The following is a 20,960-nucleotide window of genomic DNA, read 5'->3' on the forward strand; positions in this document are numbered from 1 at the left end:
TTCACCTGTGCTCCCACAGCTGACCCGTCCTTTCCCCAAGTGCTCAATCAGTGATTCCCATACAAGATGAAACTCTTTGCTCCTGTTTTCAGCTTCTATTCTAAAATGAGATTAATTGCTACCTGCATATGCATATTTTCCTACATAGGTTGCAAGGAAGGTGATGCTAGATGAGCTGTTAGAGATACCTATAACTGGTGTGATAGATTCTGTCCTTAGATGTAAAATAATCTGATTTCAATTGAGTCACGCTATAAGACATGGAAAACAACCAAACCCTTGCGCAGTCCTTTAGGTGTGTGCCTAAAAGAATGACCTAATGCTTAATCCTCAATCTTGGGTATAAGAAAAAGAACCCTGAAATCAATATGTGATTACACAGGAAACCATTGCAAATAGTGAAATGAAAATAAGACAGATGAGTGGTTTGTAAGGGCATGAACCTGTGCATTTTAACTCAATAGCCTGAGTAAAATTCTGAGAGATACAAAAAGTAAAAATTAAAAAAACAAACAAACAAACAAAAACCAACCAAGCACTTAACTCGGCACTTAGCTGCGTGCTTGGTTAAGACAGAAACAGGGAATCAATTTCTTCTAGCGCTTAGAGAAATGAACCTGAATGGTTGCACCATCCCATGAAGAGTTTCACCATCTGATGTGTGGGAAAGGGGAGAAAAATACAGAAATAATAACTTGAGGAGGCTTTTATTCATTTAGTTTCACTATCTAATCATGGAGCACAGTGTAGGAGCATGGAGCTCCATGCACACTGTGCTAGAACAGACTGCTTGAAGTGATGCTTACAGTGATAGTAACAAGAGCAGTATAGAAGAGGCATCAGAGACTCACTTTCCATATCTGTGCATATCACAGTGTTGAATCAAGCCTCCTACTGAAACTGATAAAAATGCTTGCCATTCTGACATGGAAATGCCAGATAAACAGATTGGAAAACTATGCAAATTGTGAAACAGCTCTGTAATGACCAGTGTTCTGACCTGGCTGGATTTAGTTGCTGTCATTATTAGTGCTGTCATTATTAACTACAGACAGCCTGATGGCTCACAAAAGTCTGGAATCTCCTTATGAAAAGCAAGAAAATGCCTCCCAGGCAGCTACAGTGGCTACAGCCTATCATCATTATAAGGGTAGAGGGAAAAAATACTCATGCTCTGTCAAACTTTGTCAAACTCTATCAAACTCCTTAGCAGATGTTTATACCAGATTAATCTTCAAGTCTTTGCTTGCAAGAAAAATAGGTAATTATAATCACACTGTTTATTGTTTGAAACAGTGCTCCAAACTCAAAAGGAAAGTGAGCAAAATGAAAATAGTAGTCAAAAGGTCAGCTTTAGAGAGAGGAAAGAAAAAAAAATAGCAGCTTAGAAAATGGCATTTCCAACTTTAATGTTCTCTTAAAGGGAAAAAAATATTCCCATATCCCACAAGGCCTGGATAAGATCCAGTTACCTGCGTTATACTGCACTCAGAAAGCCCTGGATCAATACTTAGCATTGCTACTTTAACTGGAAATCAACACTGTAATAACAGGTGGCGAGCATCAGCATTCTTTGCCACATAGAGTGAGTCCTGTGGTTAGGAGGAGCCTGGTCCTGAGAAATCCAAAGGGATATAACCCTTAATTTGGATTTTAGGAAGCATTTACCTCCTTAGAAGTGCGTGTGAATTCTTTCCTTGTTCTCAAGGGATGCCATGGAAAACAACTGCTTTGGGATCTGCATGCTGTGTCCAGACAAGTTAGCACTTTGCTCAGCATGCAGCTTGCCTGCACCCTGTCTGATCACAAGGGATCCACACACTGCACACAGAAACCAAGTTTTGCACTGGCATCAAACTTAGAACTGAAAAAACTGGTTGCTCTGCTACAATATAAATGAATACTGCATGAAGTATAAACAGAGCAGCAATTAAGATTTTAAATCATCCTTTATTCTTTCAATCAAGTGAAGTATAAAATGACTCCCCATTAACTTCCCACTTCTTCAGCAATTTAATGTCCATCTAGGTATGGAGATGCTCCTCATTTGTAACAACATCACTCTCGAAGAGCATGGGTCGCAGCTTCCTCCAAAATTATGGTGCTTCACATCTCCAAGAGTTCCAGCAATCAGCAAGCAAACGAGAGCCTCCCGGTGCCATTCAGATGGGTTCTGAATAGCAAGGCACTAGCGGGCAAAGCCTTCCACTTTGCAGATGTCCCGGAAAAGAGGTTTTGGGAGGCTCCAGACCCGCGGCTGCCTCCGAGAGGAAGGCCGGTGCGGTCCTCGCCGCCGCTACTCGGCACCCGCAGCCCCGCGCGGCTCCGCGCTGCCCGTCTCCGTCTCGCCGCCCGCCGCCTTCGCATTGAAGCACAACTTGAAGACCCCCAGGACGGTCATGACCAGGATCACCAGTACCACCACGGCCACCGTCACCAGAATGAAGACGTAGTTGGAAGAGGAAGAGGGCGGCGGGGCGGCCGTCCCACCGCGGCCGGCGGGCAAGGTGGCCGGCGGCCCCGCGGAGCCGCTGGGTGCTGGAGCAGAGAGGCGGCGGTCGGCCGCGGCGCTGGGGGCGGCGCTGGAGGCCGGGGCGCAGCGCTCTTTGCAGGGGCAGTGGGGCTCCTCCACGCCCTCCCAGGCGAAGCCGCTCGGACCGTGCCGGCAGCGGAGCAGCACCTCTCCGTCTGGGCACGCCACGGCAAGCTCGGTGCCCGGCGGGCTGAAGCCGGGCGCGGTGCTGGCCTTCCCGAAGGGGAGGCGGTAGTCGAGGCTCAGCGCACCGTCGGGACGGAGGTCGGGGCAGGCGCCCTCCTCGCGGTAGCGGCAGGCGTAGCCCCGGCCGTGCCGCTGGCAGGGCAGCTCACGCCATCCCCAGCGGGATCTGTCGGCGCCCACCAGGTGCAGCCCGGCGCAGCGGGCAGTGGTGCAGGTTCGCACGGGCTCTTTCGCCCAGCGGCCGAGCGCCGCCGGCACCTCCCGCAGGGCCGTCTCGCCGCGCTCCTCCCAGGAGAAGCCTCGGAGCGGCTGTCCCGCGTCGGTACAGGCGGAGGCGTTCCTCTTCAGCCCGACCCAGAAGAGCGCGGGCCCCGCGGCCACCTCGGCCAGCAGCGCCAGCAGCAGCCCCAGCTCCGACTCGGCGCTCACCCAGGCCAGGCCGCCCGCCCGGTCGCCGCAGGCGCTGCGGGCCTCGTCGTACGAGGCGTTGGCCAGGTGGACGCTGAAGCAGGCGCCGGCGGGCTGACAGCGCACGATGGAGGGCGGCGGGGGCCGACCCAGGGCGCAGGTCGCGGCCAGAAGCAGGCAGCATGGCCCGGCCCGCCACCGCCCCATTCTCGCGGCGGGCCCGGGGACTCGGGCTGTCCCGTCGACTCTGTCGGCGCTCGGTCCGGCTCGGGCGGGCCCACTCCACCCTAGCGCCGGCCCCGCGCCCGCGGCCCTCCCCCGGGCCTACGCCGGAGGAAGCGTAGCGAGAGCCAGGCCTGACCCCTGCATCCTCCGTTTGTTGGCGGCCCGGCCCCGTCTGGCAGGGCGTCAGGGGTGGGGTGGGTGGAAAATCCCAGTGTCCGTCCCACCCTGTGAGCGGCACCAGGGACCCAGCGGTGCGGTCTTTTCAAAGCCAGAGGGTTTTGGCATTTATTTTATTTTCAGATGGAATAGCTATGGATGACAAATCCTGTTCAACCAGTGTGATTGACCTGCATGGATTTCATTGATGCTAGGCGCACACAGAGATAAAGCCCATTTTCTCTGGACTCCTCAAAGAAGAACTTGAAAGATGTACAACACAGTGAATCACAGAATGACAAAATCATTGAATCATAAATCTTCAAATGACCTTTAAGATCATCTAGTCCGACTGCAAACCTGTCACCACCATGCTCACTAACCATGTTCCTCAGTGCCGCATCTACACGGTTCTTGAACACCTCCAGAGGTGGTGATTCCACCACCTCCCTGGGCAGCCTGTTCCAATGCATTACCACTCTTTCTGAAAAGGTTTTCATAATATCCAAACTGAGCCTTCCCTGGTGCATCTTGAGGCCACTCCCTGGGAGAAGAGGCTAACTCCCACCTTGCTACAACCTCCCTTCAGGTTGTTGTAAAGAGTGCTAAGATCTCTCTTGAGCCTCCTCCTGACTAAACAATCTCAGTTCCCAGAGGTGTTCTTCATAAGACTTGTGCACCAATCCTCTCACCAGCTTTCTGTGAGTACGCTCCAGGGCCTCAATGTCTGTCTTGTAGAGAGGGGCCCAAAACTGAACATAATACTCAAGGAAGATCAGAAGCACATTTTTTTTCCAAATAAAATAGACTTCCCAGTGCTGTTTATGCATTTTCAAGTGGAGTTTTTTAGATCACTTTTAGAGATTTGTAGAAAAATGTCAGCATTGAGTTATCAGGCTGTCCCAGAAATAGGCATCAGTTAGTTACTTACTTTTTGCTTTGGGAAACATCTTGCTAATTTCTTGTATGGTCCGAATAGATAGTAACATACACAGAAATTTTGTTTATCACAGTTGGAAGAGTTATCAAGGCAGCATTTCAAAATACATGAAATATACTGGATTAGGGCTAAATGAAATTTACACATTCATAACTATATTTAAGCAGACTATTATATGTGGTTTGTATTTCTTTCCTTTTGCTATTCAGCAGAAGTGAAACTAGGTCAAATATTGCCTACATTCTTGAAATTACTGGATTTCAAAAGCACTTATAATCCTCAAGTAAAAATAGTTACATTAAATTTGCTAAATACAGTTGGCAGTGCAATTGAATTTGGGTGCCAGTAGATTTGGTTTTAAAGAAAGCAGGTTTCCCCAACAAAACAATAACCTGTAGATTGAATAATTCTAGAGGCAGTCAGAAATGCGCTTAATCAGCATGTGCAGGTGTTAGAACCCCTGAGGTCACAGCAGGCAGTGGGGCAGAAGTTATGATTCAAGAGTCTGCTGCTTATTGGAGCTGCCACCCACATCCACTCCTCTTTGAAACTGCAGGACAGGGGTGAGCACAGGGAGATCTGTCTGCCATGATCTGCTAGGAGCTTAGTCATCCCGCATTCAGATGGCTAATTTTTCCCTGTGTCCAGCATATATGCAACTAAGGAACCATTCCTTCAGACCTGTGGTGGTCCTTGGTGAGACACAAGGCTGCACTTCTACAGATATCCATCAGTTTGGTATTGAGCCATTTTCCCAAACAGTGGTTGATGATAGGTTTGTGAGATACAAAAGCTTGTTATGTTAATGCTTATAAGGACTATATTTGCCTCCACTGTCCTGCTCAGGGCTGCTGACAGTGCTTTCCCTAATATGCACCTGTAATCCCACAGCTTTGGTTTGTTTTCTCTTTCAAAATGGAATTAATGCTTTGCAGCTGAATAGAAGCAAACCTATGTAAACACAATGAATAAAACAGAGGAACAAGAACATTCTCCATTGTGCCTCCAACCTCAGGCCATGTCCCTGGAGAGGAGAATGCAATTCAATCTCTGTAAACACTTGCTCCCTTGCTTCCCTTCTGACTGCTAGCTGTGCTGGAGGTGACCATCCTAAATGCCATCCACCATACAACTGCAGTACCACTGCTCATTTCACACAGGCCACGAGTTTCATTTTGTCAGCTACATTTGAACAAGCCATTTAGAAACAGCTGGGCAGACATGTGCAAGCTGGGCAGCCCTGCCTAGTCAAGAGAAACCTTTGCCATACAGGGAATAGAAAGCACTATTCGCCAGTACCAAAGGCTTTTTGCAGCCAGGACTACAAAATCTCCAGACAACAACTCTCTCTCTGGTTTTGAATTCTCTTGTGTTCCATTTTAAGTAAATAAGAAAACACTCTTTCCTTAATTGTCTTAAGGTTTTTCCTGAATAATTCCAATCCTTAATGAGAGGATTAGCTTTTTACACACAAATGCTGATGCCAGCGAACATGTGAGGCAATTAATCTTGTATATACAAAGATTTTATGAATGGGACTGCTTATGACTAATTGATGTGCAAGTCCTGCTCTTCTCAATAGTAAAGGCTTTATTTAGCTGTAGTTGCTCCTTAGACTCCTTCCAGTAAGAGCCGAGCTTCTGAAAAAACAGTGGCTTTCTTTAATGATAATTCTATTAAGAACCATTAGGCTTTTTGTTTCATTGTGCCAGCATATCTGCCATATAGTACCAGTATGTTTCGATTAAAGAGTAATGAGAGAAGTAATAAAAATACTTTTTCTTTTATGGTGGATTCTCTCTTGCATTCTTACAGAGTAAATTAAAGCAATTCTTTTTGTGAATAACCAGGAAGTATGTCAGCACATACTTTACAAGTGCTAGAGCTAAGGAGGATGCATATTCCTTTTAAGTAGGCTTGCAAATTGGCACAGCATCTTCTTCTTAAGAGCTGTGTTGCTGTGTAGAAGTAGAGGAGATGGATGGTGCAGTGAGATCTGCCTGGCTCTGCAGGAGACAAGCGAAACAATTGCATAACGCTGTTGTGCTAGGGTAGGAGTGAGGTAGCTCACTCAGCTGGCAGGTGGCATTTCTCATCCCCAAAGGAGATACAGGAAAATGTCTGGAAATGGATGCTTACCTATTCCACCATAAACCTAAAGGAAGGAGTTGCAACTTCTCTTTCTGCTATTGGAGAGGAAGGCAGTGAGGGTGCACCCCTGTTAGCTGTGCTGTACCTACAGAGTGGCTGAGCAAATCCGCTGTACAATGCAGATATCTTTGGGAGTGAAAAATTTGGAGAGAGAACAAGAAGGGAAGGTCAGAAGTTCCAGTAGAAGCTGGCAGAAGGTCTGCCTTGACCCTGTGAGCTTGCTCCCTCTCCTTCATCCCAACCAACATTACAGCTGGATTTACACATTTTCCTGCTGAACTGATCATGATTCAAGTCAAAACATTCTCCATCTTTCAGTGCTCTATTAAAAGATAGACAATAATATGCGTTTCCCAATAGAAATAGCTATTTTGAACAAAAGAGTATCACTGACAGCATGCCTCCAAACTCAGGATTAAACCCTACTCCTTTTCTTACTCAGTTCTTCACAAAATTGATACCCATATTTAAACAACAGTTTACCAAATAGTAAAACTGCCCCACATTTTACCTGTAAGAAATGACTAAGCAAAGTATTTTCTCACAGTAGGTTATATTCTTCTTTAAAAAATTGGCTAAGTTAATTATTAGACCCTCTTGAAATCAATGAGAACTGTCTCATTTCATCAGTGTGCCAAGATTTCTTGTGAATATTTGACTGTATTCAGTCAAATAGCTTTCAACAGAGTGTAAATGCCAGGTTAAATGTGGCGTGTTTCTGCACTTTTCCAGGAAACAAGACAAGAAATCAAAATAAGAATTTCTGCCATATTTCAACAGCTTGCGTGATCATAAGAATTTAATTATTCATTACTCAAAAGGACTACAGAGATAATGAGGTTCACTTACACAGTCTGGAAAAGATAACCCAGCAGGGGTCACACAAGTTCCTGTCTACTGTAGAAACCATTTTCAGTGATACTATCACACAGCGAAGGGACTTTAAAAAAGAAGTAATAATATTTAACTGCTGTTGTGAGCACACTGATACATCTGATGCATTGATGTTGTGGACATAAAATAGAATTAATTCTGATCTGCTGAAGTGGCATTTAATAGATGGGATACACTGGCAAAAAACAAATAAAAAGATGTGGCTGTAATGCTATCAAATATGCATGTGTTACCCTTAAAGCTGTTTCATTTTTGATGTTCATGTTTCCATTGTTAATTATGCAAGAAAATAATGTATTCTGTTAACACTTCTATTCATCTTTAATGAGTTATTAAGAAAGATTACAATCCTGTAATTAGTTAGGGGAAATGAACTACAGAACTCTCAAATTAAACACTTCAAATCGTTTCCAAAAATATCATACTCTGTAAATACTTTTTATTCTCACTTCTAGCCTCTTCTTCTTTTTGTTTTTCTTTTGTCTGTAATTCAAACTCATTCTTTCCCTGCCTTCAGTCTGCTATGTCATATAGTGGGGTCTGGTTGCCTCATTTGAGGTTCATGTTGAGCACACATTGGTGGAAGCAGGACGATAGGAACTGGAAAGAGGGTATAGCCTTATGTGCCAGTTTGTATAGTGTAATATACAGCAAAAGGATGAACTCTCATGGTGCAGGCAATTTTCCCTGCATCATCTTCTTTTTGTACCTTGAATAACACCCAGCAGAGGTCAGGGCTTTGATATTTTAGTGGTCCATATGAGGTATCCACATGCTACAGAACCCATCTTTCAATTGTGCTTTGGTATGCGTACATATATTTAGGTGTCTGTATATAAATTGTGCACATAAGTGCCTATTTGAATATTAAAACATTTTAAGTACTTGTGATTTCAAGGGGCCTTTTCAAATGCAAGCTGGCATGAAATTGTGTCTTCACAATTCTCTAAGTTTAAAACAAGGGGGCAGGAATGCAAGTATTCTTCTTGTCATTAATTTCATTATGACTGACAGTAGCTCTGTGAAACCTGAGCAGTGTTTGGCTGAAGGTGCAGAGGAGAGTTGAGGGAATGGAGAACTGCTGTACAAAATAAAGTGAGTAGGCATTTCAAACAAGAGATGAAAAGAAGAGAATATGGAAGGAATCAGGAAAGTCAGGAAAGCCTCTTATTTTATTCTGTTCGCCCATGATGTCAGAGGTGGATGTTGGTGGCATAGCAGTAGAGGTTGAATCAACATTCCAGTATTCTGTTATATGTTTTTGCCGTGTGACAGTTGGCAGCAGAGGGGCAGCCTGACTGAATGGCAGCAGTGGGAGGACTAAGGGGAGTTCACAACCTCAGAGGTGCTTTGTGGCATAAAGGCAATCCTCGAAAAGCTTTGCTGTCAGAATGAGCTCGACACTGTCTTTATGCCATTTTCTTTCTGGTCCATAGGGATGTTATGAGCAGGCTGTGTAAGCCATAGGTTTCAAAAGTGAAGGAAAATGCTCTGTGCAGTTTCAGCATCCTCATACTTTATTAAAAAAAAAAAAAAAAAACAACAGAGAGGGAGGAGATATTAATTCAAATTTACCTAAACCTCCACCAAGTTTTACCTCACTATGAGCATTTTGGAAAATTAATTCATTTTCATTTGAAGTGAGAAAACCCACATTTTTAGTAACTTCCTATAGAATTGCAATTATCCAACAAACTGCTGGGACTGGCAGATTGTTTGGAATGAGGCAAACTTTCCTAGGGAAATAAAATAAAATAGAAGGAAATCTAGTGGTAAAGAGGTGATTTCACTTCCTGGCATTTTGCCCAGACTGACCATTGAAGGGAGAGTCTTGAAGCATTTGTGTGAACACGCGCAAGGAACACAAGCTTGTGAGAATAAATTCAAGAGAGAGCAGCTGTGAGATGGAGAGGCAGCAGATGCTTGTCTACACAAGCAGTTAATACAGAACGAAAAAAATAATAGGAAGGAAGAATATTCTGAACCTAGTGAGTTAATTGTTGTCGTGGAGGTTATAGGAGGTAAACGTGCCTTTTTTAGAAATACCTATTGCCATTCGTTTTCTGAGACTGGACAGTCTAAAAACGTTTTAGTTCACTTTACTGATGCATTTTCTCCCTCCCCTTTATAAATAGTTCCTTGTCTTGAAGCATTTCCTTCTTCAGAAGTCTAATGCTTTAAATGTTCCTCACTATTTGCTTTCAGACTTTAAATTATTTGTGTGCTATAGAAGAAGAAGATTTTGGAGGATTTTTCTACATGGCACAGAGGCTTTTTCCTCTTCCATCTATCATGGGAAAAATACAAACATCGCCTTTCTTTGTACTTGCATTTTTAATGTGTGCACATGTAAATATTCTTGCTGTCTTAAATGGCTCTGTACTCATAAAATTGTACCTAAGGCCTTGAAATTTTACATGACATAAAAACATAAGGAAGTTATTGTTATACTCTAGAGGGAGTGCATTTTGAAAAGAGGTAGGCTCAAGGATCAAAATTAGCATTTTCGTATGGACTTCTCATGCTCCATGTTGTAGAATAGTCAGAACTGGCACGCTACTCCTTGTCTAGATAAAGCAGGAAAATTCAAATAATACTTTAAGTAAGTAGTGCTCACTTACTAGAATTGGCTTATGATCTAAGTGATGTAAGATAATCTAAGTGTCACCTACAGTTCTTTCATGCTAAGCTTAAAATCCTAGCAACACTGACAGTCTTTCACAATTTAGATGAACAAAATAAACATCTTTGCTATGACACATGAGAATGTTGTTTTTCCAAAAAAAGTCTTAAAAGTTAAGGTCTGTAAATGCTCAGCATCAAAGACCAACAGCTTCTGTGAAGAATAAAACAAGTTTCTGCTTAGCAAAGCCATTTCATAACACACAGTCACATATTCCAGGCATCAACATCAATGTACCTGTAGACCTGTAGACTTGACCTTGTGGTTTTCATCCACAAGCAGGTTTTCTTGTTATGATTATTGTAACATTATTTTTGTGTTATGATTTTGTCACAGGCTCCAGTTCACTTTTATTTTCACAGGGCCTTGTTATTATTTCTATTACATCTGCAAAGAAAGCCAACAGGTTGCTTAGAGAAGCTGTGAGTGCCCCATTCCTGGAGGTGCTCAAGTTAGGCTGAATGGGGCAGCCTAATCTGGTGGGGGGCAGCTTTGCCCATGGCAGAGTTTAGGGTTGGGTGGTCTTTAAGGTCCCTTCCAAACAAAGACATTCCATAGTTCTATGATTCTAGGAATCTATTCTGTTAACATCCTAGGGCTGCAGACAATGGGTCTCCAGCAGAGCTATGCAGATTGGTTCCCACCTGAGTTTATAGCTAATAGATACATGTGGTGGCATGCTGTGTCCACTTGTGTGTAAAAGCAGAAGTGCTCACATGCCAACTGCAGACCCTCACCCTTCTACCTACATCTCAACATTTGTGATTACTTGTCCCCAATATTCTGGGCATTCTAGAAACGATATGTGATCTATTCTTATGACAAAATAAAGCACTAACTATTGATATAATCATATTTTAAATAAACCATGAGAACAAACTTCCTAATTTTGTTAAGAATGATGCCAGCCACAGGCTAGCCTTGAAGACTGTACACGTGAACAGATTTTCTCTACAGGGAAGAACAGTAATTACTGCTCTACTAGTTTCAGAGCTTGACCACTGTACACTTTTTTTGTAGTTTTCTGTCATACAAAAGCACAGTCACAGTAGTTGGTTTGTTAGCTCTCCTAAGGCTAGGAAGAAGCTACTATCCACAGGAGTTCCTTTTAGGCAATGATGAGCATACAGGCAGGCCAAAATCCCTGGATTCATTAATATTCAGTGGTCTTTTTGAGGTAGGGCAAGCAGTAACATCAAGTGTGACATGCCATTGCTTTAGCTGCCTGGGCAACAGGGCAACAGACTGCTATCCAGCTGCACCACTTGGTTTAATATTAGCGGAGTAGAAAAAGTCAAGAAAAGGTTAGAAAAAATTGAATATTAATAAATAATAAAAGAATGAGAGCTGCAAGTGTTTGACCTATTCCTGCTGAGGTGATATCGATCTGAAATGGAAGAGAAATGTTAAACTCTTCCCCACCCAGAGGTCTAGATATGATTCTGATGTCTTTCAGTAAAAGACAAGGATCAGACCAATAATATATTAGCAGATCTGACAGGGAATAAGGCATAAACAACTCAAGAACAATAGTTACTGTGTGCCATCCAGAGATCCAGAAATAAGATGTGATTATTTGACAGAGCACATCCTGCTTATTCCTGCTGCTTCAGGGTATGCCAAAAGCCTTGTTCTGACAGAGAGGGAAGGCACCAGGAGACTGCAGACAGCCCAGGTTACAGTGGAATTGCATCTATACCCTCACATGGACGGATGGAAGAAAGGCTGAAGGCAATGGATTTGCTCTGTACAGACTTGCCATCCTATGTAATTTCTGATTGTGAAGTGTCCATCCTTCATATTTTGCTGTAAGAGCACTTAAATGGGATCCACAGAGGATTTTAGGCATCAATCTACTATTTCCAGCTAAAGAATGGATCTTCAAAACCAATATTGTGCTGTTACTTAGCTCTCCATGTACTTTACATTTTTCCCCATTAGAACCCCATGTACACATTAATGCCAAAGGTAAGAGTTGTCCTTCCTATATTATTCTTATCCTCTGATCTCAGGTGAATCAAACAGCTGAACACAGTGCTGCATGAATTCTTTTGCAAAATACAGAGAGTAGAAGGGCAGACAAGGAAAATCCCATAGCCTGAAGGTTATGGCATTTTTCACAATGAAGCAGAATTACTTCTGTGCAGTGATTATTCCATATTTCAGATCCAGTGGAAATATTTTGTCGGAAGAGACTGATATTGAAACCCACCTAAGATTTCCTGATCATATCCTGAATCATGGGATTTTTGCTTCATATCCCTTCTACTCTGCATTCTGACAGAGGAAGGATTTGAAAGTATAGCTCTGACATTCAAGTAAGCACATTAATCACTGGGCTGTCTTTTTTTTTTTTAAGATAGGCTGACTACTTATCGCTTTTCTGATGTGTTGGAAGTGCACAAGTGGGGATTTGCACTCAACAGACCTCCTTTCCTTCCTTCTTCCCTGACAGAAAAGGATTAAGCACGTCTCCATCCCCAGCTGAGTTAGGCATACAGTGCATTTGACAGATTACTCCTTTGAAGTCGATGCTAAATTGAGGCCTGTCTGCAATATTCAGATTGCTTTACAAAGGAAAGAACTCTTACAAAAGCATCCAGAGAAACAGTGCTTTTTGCTAAAATGCTCTGCATTAGCCTCTTGCGCATCAGGATCAGGATAGAAATGTTTGCTGCTGTAAAGCCAGTGAAAATCAACCACTTCTAAATGCATTAGTTTTAGTCATAGTTGCTCCTTGTGCCAGTGTCTGAAAAAGGGATTAATTCTCAAAGAATTATATTTCAATTTTATTGAAATTTAGGAGAATGAATATACCTAATCTCAGCTAAAATCTCATCATTGTATTCTAATAAAGATGCTGAAGTAATTGTGATTTCGAGTCATCGCTCGAATGTTACAACTGGTAACATTTCCAGGGGAAACAGGAAGGCGGCTGGGCTGGTATTTGTACTGTTTGACAATTCTTTGGTGGGAGACAGACAAGGGAGACAGTCACGAGAGATAAAGCTTCAGCTCCTAATCCCTCTGCCAAAATGATCGTATTAGTTACTACAGAGAGAATGTATCATTTTCTTCTGCCACTACAAAGATTAGCTTACGAGTTTAATTATGATGAGTCACACAACATATTAATATACATATGTTCGTATATATATATATGTGTATATTAATATAAGGAGAGTATCCCATATTTACAGGAAAAGTCTGGAAGAGCCAATATTTTCTCTCAGGAAAATAAGTAAAACAGGATTCAGGAATGTTGGAATAATTAAAATTACTTTCTCTAGATCAGGCAAATATTACATGAAAAATCCTTCCTTGAAAAGCAGGTTTTAAATAGACTTCCAGCTTTAAGTTTAAACATGTATGATCATACATATAACTACATGTATATATGCAACACCAGTTGAAAGATGCACTTGGATATATTCGTTGCTTATAAGCTGTATTTATAACAACTGGACATGGGGACTATGAAACTTCCCTCATTGCCAGAGGCACTGAAATGCTTCTTGTCACCATTAAGATTCTCCCTAATATATTTCTCTGTGTGTGACAAATGAATATAAATGTGAGACTGGTTGCCCTAATTCTCACAGGGCTGGTAATGGGACAGGAAAATAAATGCGCTCGTAAGTCCTTTTTGTGCTTGGCATTCTGGGGCTCACTCAGTCCATAATATGTTACCACAGCTCCATGGTATCTTTCTATGTCACTTCCCACCTGTAAGAGGAACACCCTAAAGTGTTAGACCAGGACAAATCAAGGTAATTCCCCTATTGTACCCAGATTTTTCAGCATGTTTCACAAACAAACCTGAGATGAGTACAAATGTGCCTGGCACAGGCTGCTTGCTCCTGTGATTTCTCTGCTAGGCACAGGAGGTGGAAGTGACTGTATCAAGCTCCAAAATGCAATGCCTAACAAACTCTCAGATAGTCAGTAACATTTGAGTAAAACTCAATTGTTCCTGTCCTGGCAGAAATGGAGTTCAAAGAGTGATCAGGCATGGGTAAAATGGCTCCAGTTTCATACTTGAGTGGAGAACAACAAATATTTTGCAGCTGTCTTCCACCTCTACTCTCTGTGGTGCCATATTTTCTAAGGTGACCTGTTTGACACCAACTTGTACTCCACAGTGTGGTTTACAGATTATCCTTCATGCACATAAACAGTAGATCCCCTGCCTGACTGCATGAGGTCTCCTTGTGTGTAATGTGTCCCACTGAAAACAACTCTCTGTACATGAATATCAGGGAAAGGGGCTAAGTGAGCAGAAATTGTGGCAAAACAAGAAATACATGCTGGAAAGCTGTATTAACATGGTCTGCCCAAATGCGTTCACATAAGAGCAGCTGTAGAAGTATGTATATGTGGAGAAAAGTCTTTACTCCCATTTATAGAAGTGGGAATTCTACCACAAGAATCAGAAAGGCTCAGCAGAAAGGCACCATCCAAAGCACAGCAGAAAGCATAAATTAATAGTTTCTGGAGAAAACACTAAAATGGAAATGTCAAATTTTTTTTCTTAAAAGGGGAAAAAAACAACATTTGTATTTCAAAAGAATGCATTTTAAAAAAGATCTATTTTAATCTGACTTTTTCTTGTTATTATCAACAGCAGAAGTGAAAAGTGGCTACCACAGCGTGATGAGGAAGTAGGTTACTGAAATTACTGGGCAATTAGTGCTCCACCACATCCAACACTCAGTCTGATTTTGTCTCTTAAGATAAAAAGATTTGATATAGTGCCGCAGTGTAACAGGGAACTTTCCTGTTATCTTTAGGTTGTAAGCAGATTATAAATAGATGCAGATTATAAGAAGCTTTTTCAAAAAACTGTATACAGTCTGGTGAGAGGCTGGTTGTCAACTATTTCCAGGCCAGTTCAGTCCGGTTCAATGACTAATGGGGCAGGGGGATCCATGAACCCATGCCCCAAAGGAGGGGGAAGGGCGAATAGGGGAAAAGGTAGGGAGATTTACCTAAAAACAAAACAGCAGCAACAAGCTAAGGAAGAAAAACCAATTTCTGTGTATGATAGGAGAATGCAAGATATCACAATATAGTACAATATAATTGGAATTGAAGCTAATAAATCAAATAAAATGAGAGTGTCCAAAAACAAAGGCCTTACTCTAATGCTGAATGCATGAGGATGAGGGAGCACATACTGCAGGGACGAGCAGTAAAAGAAGGGATGTCTCAACTTGTGAACAGTTTTATCTTTCCCTCCATGGAACAGAAAGCAGAAATGGAACAGTGAAAATCTTCTGGGAGATGTAGTTCTTTTTTTCTTCTGAGAACCAGGTGCCCAGAAATATTGAGAATCCATGGAACTGGAGCATTAACTCTTTATCTCCCAGTGGACTACATGATGTCATGATGTAGAATAATGATAACAAAAAATCATAAAACCATGACACTGGTACATTGTACTAATGGTAGGATGTGACTCTCCTCTGCTTCTTTCCTGTAATGCAGTAATTTTTAAGTTGAATAGCCTCAGGATGTCATGCCCATGACTAGGCAGTCTTGTCTAATTCTCTTTCCTGCAGTCATCAGCCTGATAATGGCTGAAGCCTTGTTGACTGGGGGTGCAGCATGCACTGTAATTACCAGTAGTTACAAGTTCTATGGAAGAAGTGAGTAGTTATTTTTCCAGCATTATCTGCCTGCCACATACCTTCAAAAGACAAGCATTAAAACAAAGGAAATAGGCAAAAGCTGAATTTATTACCTTGATTTTATATTAATCAGTTCTTGGCAGTGATGAAAGGCAAATCAAGCACGAACAAAGATTTGTTATAAGCTGTTTATGTGGTTTGCAGTGCTTATGAATACAAAACATTCTTTCAGCAGCTCAGTGACATGACCACTGCCATGGGCAGCCTGGTTCATGTCCACCACTTTCTGGTGAAGAATCTTTCTCTGATATCCAACCTGACCTTTTTCTGATGCAGCTCCATGCCATTCCCTAGATTCTATGACTACCACCAGAGAGAGGAGGTCTGCACTTGCTCTCCTTGTAAGGAAGCCATAGGCTACGTTTGCCATTTAATTTTTAATTTAAAAAAGATTTTTAAAAAAAACTTGAAGAAGGATGTGAATAACTTATTACTATTGATAAAACTCATTGATATTTTGGAAGAAAATCTCTAAGTAAGGAAGGATCCTGTAATTCTTATTTTCCTTCTGAATTAGGCTACAGAATACTACAGGGTGGTTCAAAACCAAAAATTAGAATAATTGTACTAACTAAAGAAAGCAGCTTTTTGGTTCAGTTGAAGAGGTGAATAGTTAACGAGCATAACTATATGGTTAAACCTATGTGGAAGTTCTTGATCTGATTACTATGGAGTATGAGAAAAAATGGGGAGATACCTTGGAGACTCTTAGAGGCTCTTGGAGAATTGAGTCAGCTGTGCTGCTGGTGTGTGAGGAGCCAAACAGAAAGCAATAGCTTGTTTTCTATGCTGACAAAGTAAGCAAAAGAGGCAGTCAAGGAAAAAATAATTGCTTCAGGAATGCCAAGTCAAAAGATGTTTAAAAGCAAATACTGTGGTTGCACCCAAAAACAGACATCTGAGAGTGTGCAGTTAGAAACTGCCTGTGAGGTCACTGACAAGAAGATCAGAAATCCTTTTCAACAAGACTTTGTGAGCTGTCCTGTGAATGGTTCTTCTGAAGGTATCTTATCAGATTTGGAAAAAATTAAAAGTCAATCAATTGATGAAAACTCCTTTGATTACACAACTAAAATAGTGCTTGGTGATGCCTCAGAAGCAGTTTCCTAAATTTTTCAAAGTCTTTCAAAAGAAGTGAAATGAAGGAAAATATTGCTTTTTAATGCTAAATTTCAAAAGGAAATATCAAAGAGAGAGAGCTGCTTCTGTTGCCTTAATAGAGATGCATTCATAATAATACAGAACTCTGAATGTCAAGCTTAAGTGCCTCAAATACCAATATTGAGGGATTTCTCCAGAGATCATATGCAGTTATATTAACTAAAAAGAGTAAAGTACTGTTTCTGGAAGATGTTGAATATCTTCATCTCCCTTTGAACTCAGAGAAAAAGATAAGGGTGTCCAGTGTGGGAGAAATTAGAAAGGTATTGTATAATGGATTTCGTCATCTTACTTCCTAAAATTCAGTCTCCTTCGGGTTTCCTTTTGTCTCTCATCATTTCTAGATTAAAGCTTAGGGAAAGGGTAGAATATTAAAATGCCATCCAATTTATAATTGGTTACTAAAGTCAATTCACAGATGACCTTGAAAAAGAATTAATCCAGCAAGCTTATAAAATAGGATGACCCAGTCATTCTGATTAACATCAGAGCAGGTGATGGAACAGTGATGGGATGAGAGTGAAATAAGTCAGAGGAGATTAAAGCATCCAATATGTTGAAGTATTTCTTTAGCAACTTCCTCCCCTTGCATCCTGACAAAAATCTACAATCAACAGTATAAATCTATTGCAAATTCAACATCTAGTCAATGTCATACTACTTGTAAAGCAGACAATTTAAAATTCAGGCAGAAAAATTATCAGCTGGAATTTCCATATAAGCAGCAGATAAACTCTTAAATCTTGAATTTTCAACAGTTGGGTTTATATTTTTGCTAGGGTATGTGTCTAATTTTATTTTGTCTTTTAAAGCCAAATTTTTAAAGTCTGTTGAGTGAGGGAGAAGATTCCTTGCCTGAGTAGCAACAGGAGTGCGAAGGTGCTGAGTGAATTTTATTATTTTTTCTCTTTTTTTGTCCACCAATCATATTTTCTCACTATCCAGAATTCAGAAGTTTAATTGGATGGAGAGGGGACAGAAAAATCTGAAAGCTGCTTTACAGGACAAAATGGAATCCAGAGACTACAAGATGCTCAAATCTCTCTTACAAAAAAAATGGAGACTCAAATGCCTGGTCGCATTGGTAAGCTTTATCTGATACATTAAAAACTCTTATATTGGGTGACATTCTAAATCAAATTTTGAAATAAACAGGAAAAATGTCAGCTACATGAAATGGTTGTTCAGTGCTTTCATGTATTTGCCAAAAGACATCAGAAGGGAAGCATCTCAAGCTCCAAGTCCTGCAGTTCTCTACAAGGAGTTCCAGAGGCAAGACAACCCAAAGACAAGAAGATAAATATGTCTGAACCTTTTGGAGTTGAAAAAGAAGGGAAACACCTTCTAATTTCCCCTAATGAAGTTTATCTTCAGCACTAAAATATGTTATTTTCATATCAGAGGTAAACTATGTAGTAGTGTCTAACAATAAAACAAATGAATGCAAAGCAGTAGGCTTACATTTTGTTTTAAATGAACACTACACTAAAGGTGCAATTTCTTCCTGCAGGTAAGAGGAGTGATGAGTGACTTCCATGTTGCTCAGTTTCCTGAGGAAATATGTAGAATTCAAACAGAGTAGACAACTGCCTTGCATATGTTAAAACTGCTTCAGATCAGAAGTGGTACACCCACACTGGTGAATGTTAAACTGTTTTTAATCCTTCAAAGACAGATGAAGTCCATATAGAGGCAGTAGAGAGGGAGAAACCAATAGAGCTGTGGCTGAAACACCAGCACAGAAAGTAACACAGAAAGTAATCTGTAGGTGATGGCACCTCCACTAAGCAAACAGGTTTCTGTCTTACAGAGCTGCAAGTATGTCATATTGGTGTCTCTGGGCACCAGATTTTAGTCCTGAAATACTGTCACTTTTGCTAAACTGTTTATCTAAACACTGTCTCAAATCTTTATAAATCTTTATAAAGTTACAGAGCCAAATAGCTCAGTGTTGTAATTCTGTGTGATTTTCTCATCTGTGAGCATTAATATCTATTTAATTACAACAACACTTATGGTCATTACTAATTTTACTTCAGTTTGGCTCTCTGCAGTTTTGTTGATCCTTCACACATAAGGCCATATCTGAAAACATATTTTTAGTACTAGATTTGACAATAACTTGTTTTCTGTAGCTGATAAATAAGTGAATAATTCTGCCTTCAGACTTTGCAGTAACTGTAGTTTGTTCTATATTTTTAGCAAACATATTAATTCTGTTCTTTGATACTGAGCCATTTTATTTTGCTCTGTGTCAGTTGATGGTATTTTCATTTGGTTTTAGCTGTGGTTTTAAATTTATAAAGTATACAAAATTGTACTTTTTTTTTTTTTCAAAACAGTATTTCTTAACCAGGTGGATAGGGAAAATGTTACTAACTCACTATTCTCTATTCTCCCGATCAGTTGTAAGTGCTTATTTTCTTCAGATATAAACATCACATTAAGAATCTATACTTCTGAAGCACCCAAGCCATTTTTGTTTTTGTACTTTTCTTATATTTCACATGAATCCATCATTTACTATAGGGGCATTTGATTGTAAATCATATCTCATGGGGTTTTTTTTTTTTGTTTGTTTGTTTGTTTTTAATAATTTGGAAACACAAAGACTGCTGCTGTGGTTCATCTAGTTCAATATCCTGTTTGCAACCACAACCAATGCCAAATGCTTCAAAGAGGCAAAGCAAGACCCTTGAATTGAATACCAATGAATCTACTGTATAGATTTCTGCCTGGCTACATCAGTACAAGGGAAGTTAATGTCTTCAGGCATTACTGCCTTCAAAATTAGAGTTTTCTTTTCTCCTTAGACATTTAGACTATCCCAGAATAATTTAACACAAAATTTACATGACATCCTACCTCACAAAGGTACTGGGGATCACTATGAGTAGGGGACAACAGAACAGTTGTTTTTAGTTACAGCTATTTCTAAGTTTCTTACTCATACTGAAAAAAGGAACAGAAAAGGCAAGAGTAGGATTTAACTGTGTCATCGCTTGTAGCATTAAGAAATTTTGCTAAACTCCAATTCATCATGCTCCAATGATAGAACTGCAGGATAAAGCTTTGCTTCATCCCACTGGTATATTTTTCTTTCTTCTCATGCTTGACAAGCTTAGAATCAAGCATTAATGCAGAATTTCAAAAGAATCAGTTTAGCTGTTCTGAGGTATCAGACATGAAAAAAAAAACAGCTGGAAATGTTTAACGAAAAATTGCTGAAGTTTAAGAGTTGCTGCTCTCAGGGGAACTTAAAAATCAGCGTGTGCAACTGAAGCTCACAGAAAGGTTTGTGATGGTCTGGTCAGATCAGAAAAACACAGTAGTTTCCATTCCATATGCCATTACTCTTTACAAGAAATTGGTTATTTAAGTGTTTGACCCAAAGAGTCATCCTGAGCCTGTACTGTCAGCGTCTTTACTAGCTTATAGTCACACGAAATCTGTTGCAGTTCACTCTGACATACACTTTCATTCTGAGTCACTGATAGTTCACTCAATACAGCAACAGTGCTGAGAAGAAGAGAAGTGTGTAACAAATTATGAAATATTGGTTATTAATGTCTAACTATGATGTTACCACATGTAAATTACCATTTTAGACTTCATTAATCCTTTCTCTTTCAGAATCTGGACCTCAGACAGTGCTTAGATTTTAGCCCCTTTCCCCCACAAGCAAGCAGGATCCCACCAGGTTTATGAAGCCATCAAGAGTTGAGTATTTGCAGCAATTTCTTGGTCTCAGTCTCAACTGCACAGCACTTCCCTTTGTGCACAAATCTTCTCTTTGGTTATGAAATATGGTTGGGCTCTACTACAAGCTCAATGTGCTGCTTAAGGATGCTTTGCCAAGGCTTGCATTTAATTTTTCCTTCATTGTTTTTGGTGTCACTGAATAATTCACCTCAGTTCCCTAATTTCTTAGTT

General features: G+C 40.8%; 1 protein-coding gene across 1 annotated transcript; it reads right to left on the reverse strand.

Annotated features, from left to right (window-relative positions):
• Positions 1-2,174: 2,174 nt before the first annotated feature.
• On the reverse strand, positions 2,175-4,038 carry CLEC14A (C-type lectin domain containing 14A). Its single transcript, XM_048949430.1, has one exon. It carries the CDS (start codon positions 3,332-3,334, stop codon positions 2,297-2,299), a length of 1,038 nt encoding a protein of 345 aa, XP_048805387.1. The 5' UTR covers positions 3,335-4,038; the 3' UTR covers positions 2,175-2,296.
• Positions 4,039-20,960: the final 16,922 nt, after the last annotated feature.

Source organism: Lagopus muta, chromosome 6 (assembly GCF_023343835.1).
Source record: "Lagopus muta isolate bLagMut1 chromosome 6, bLagMut1 primary, whole genome shotgun sequence".
In the NCBI taxonomy this organism is placed as follows: Eukaryota; Metazoa; Chordata; class Aves; order Galliformes; family Phasianidae; genus Lagopus; species Lagopus muta.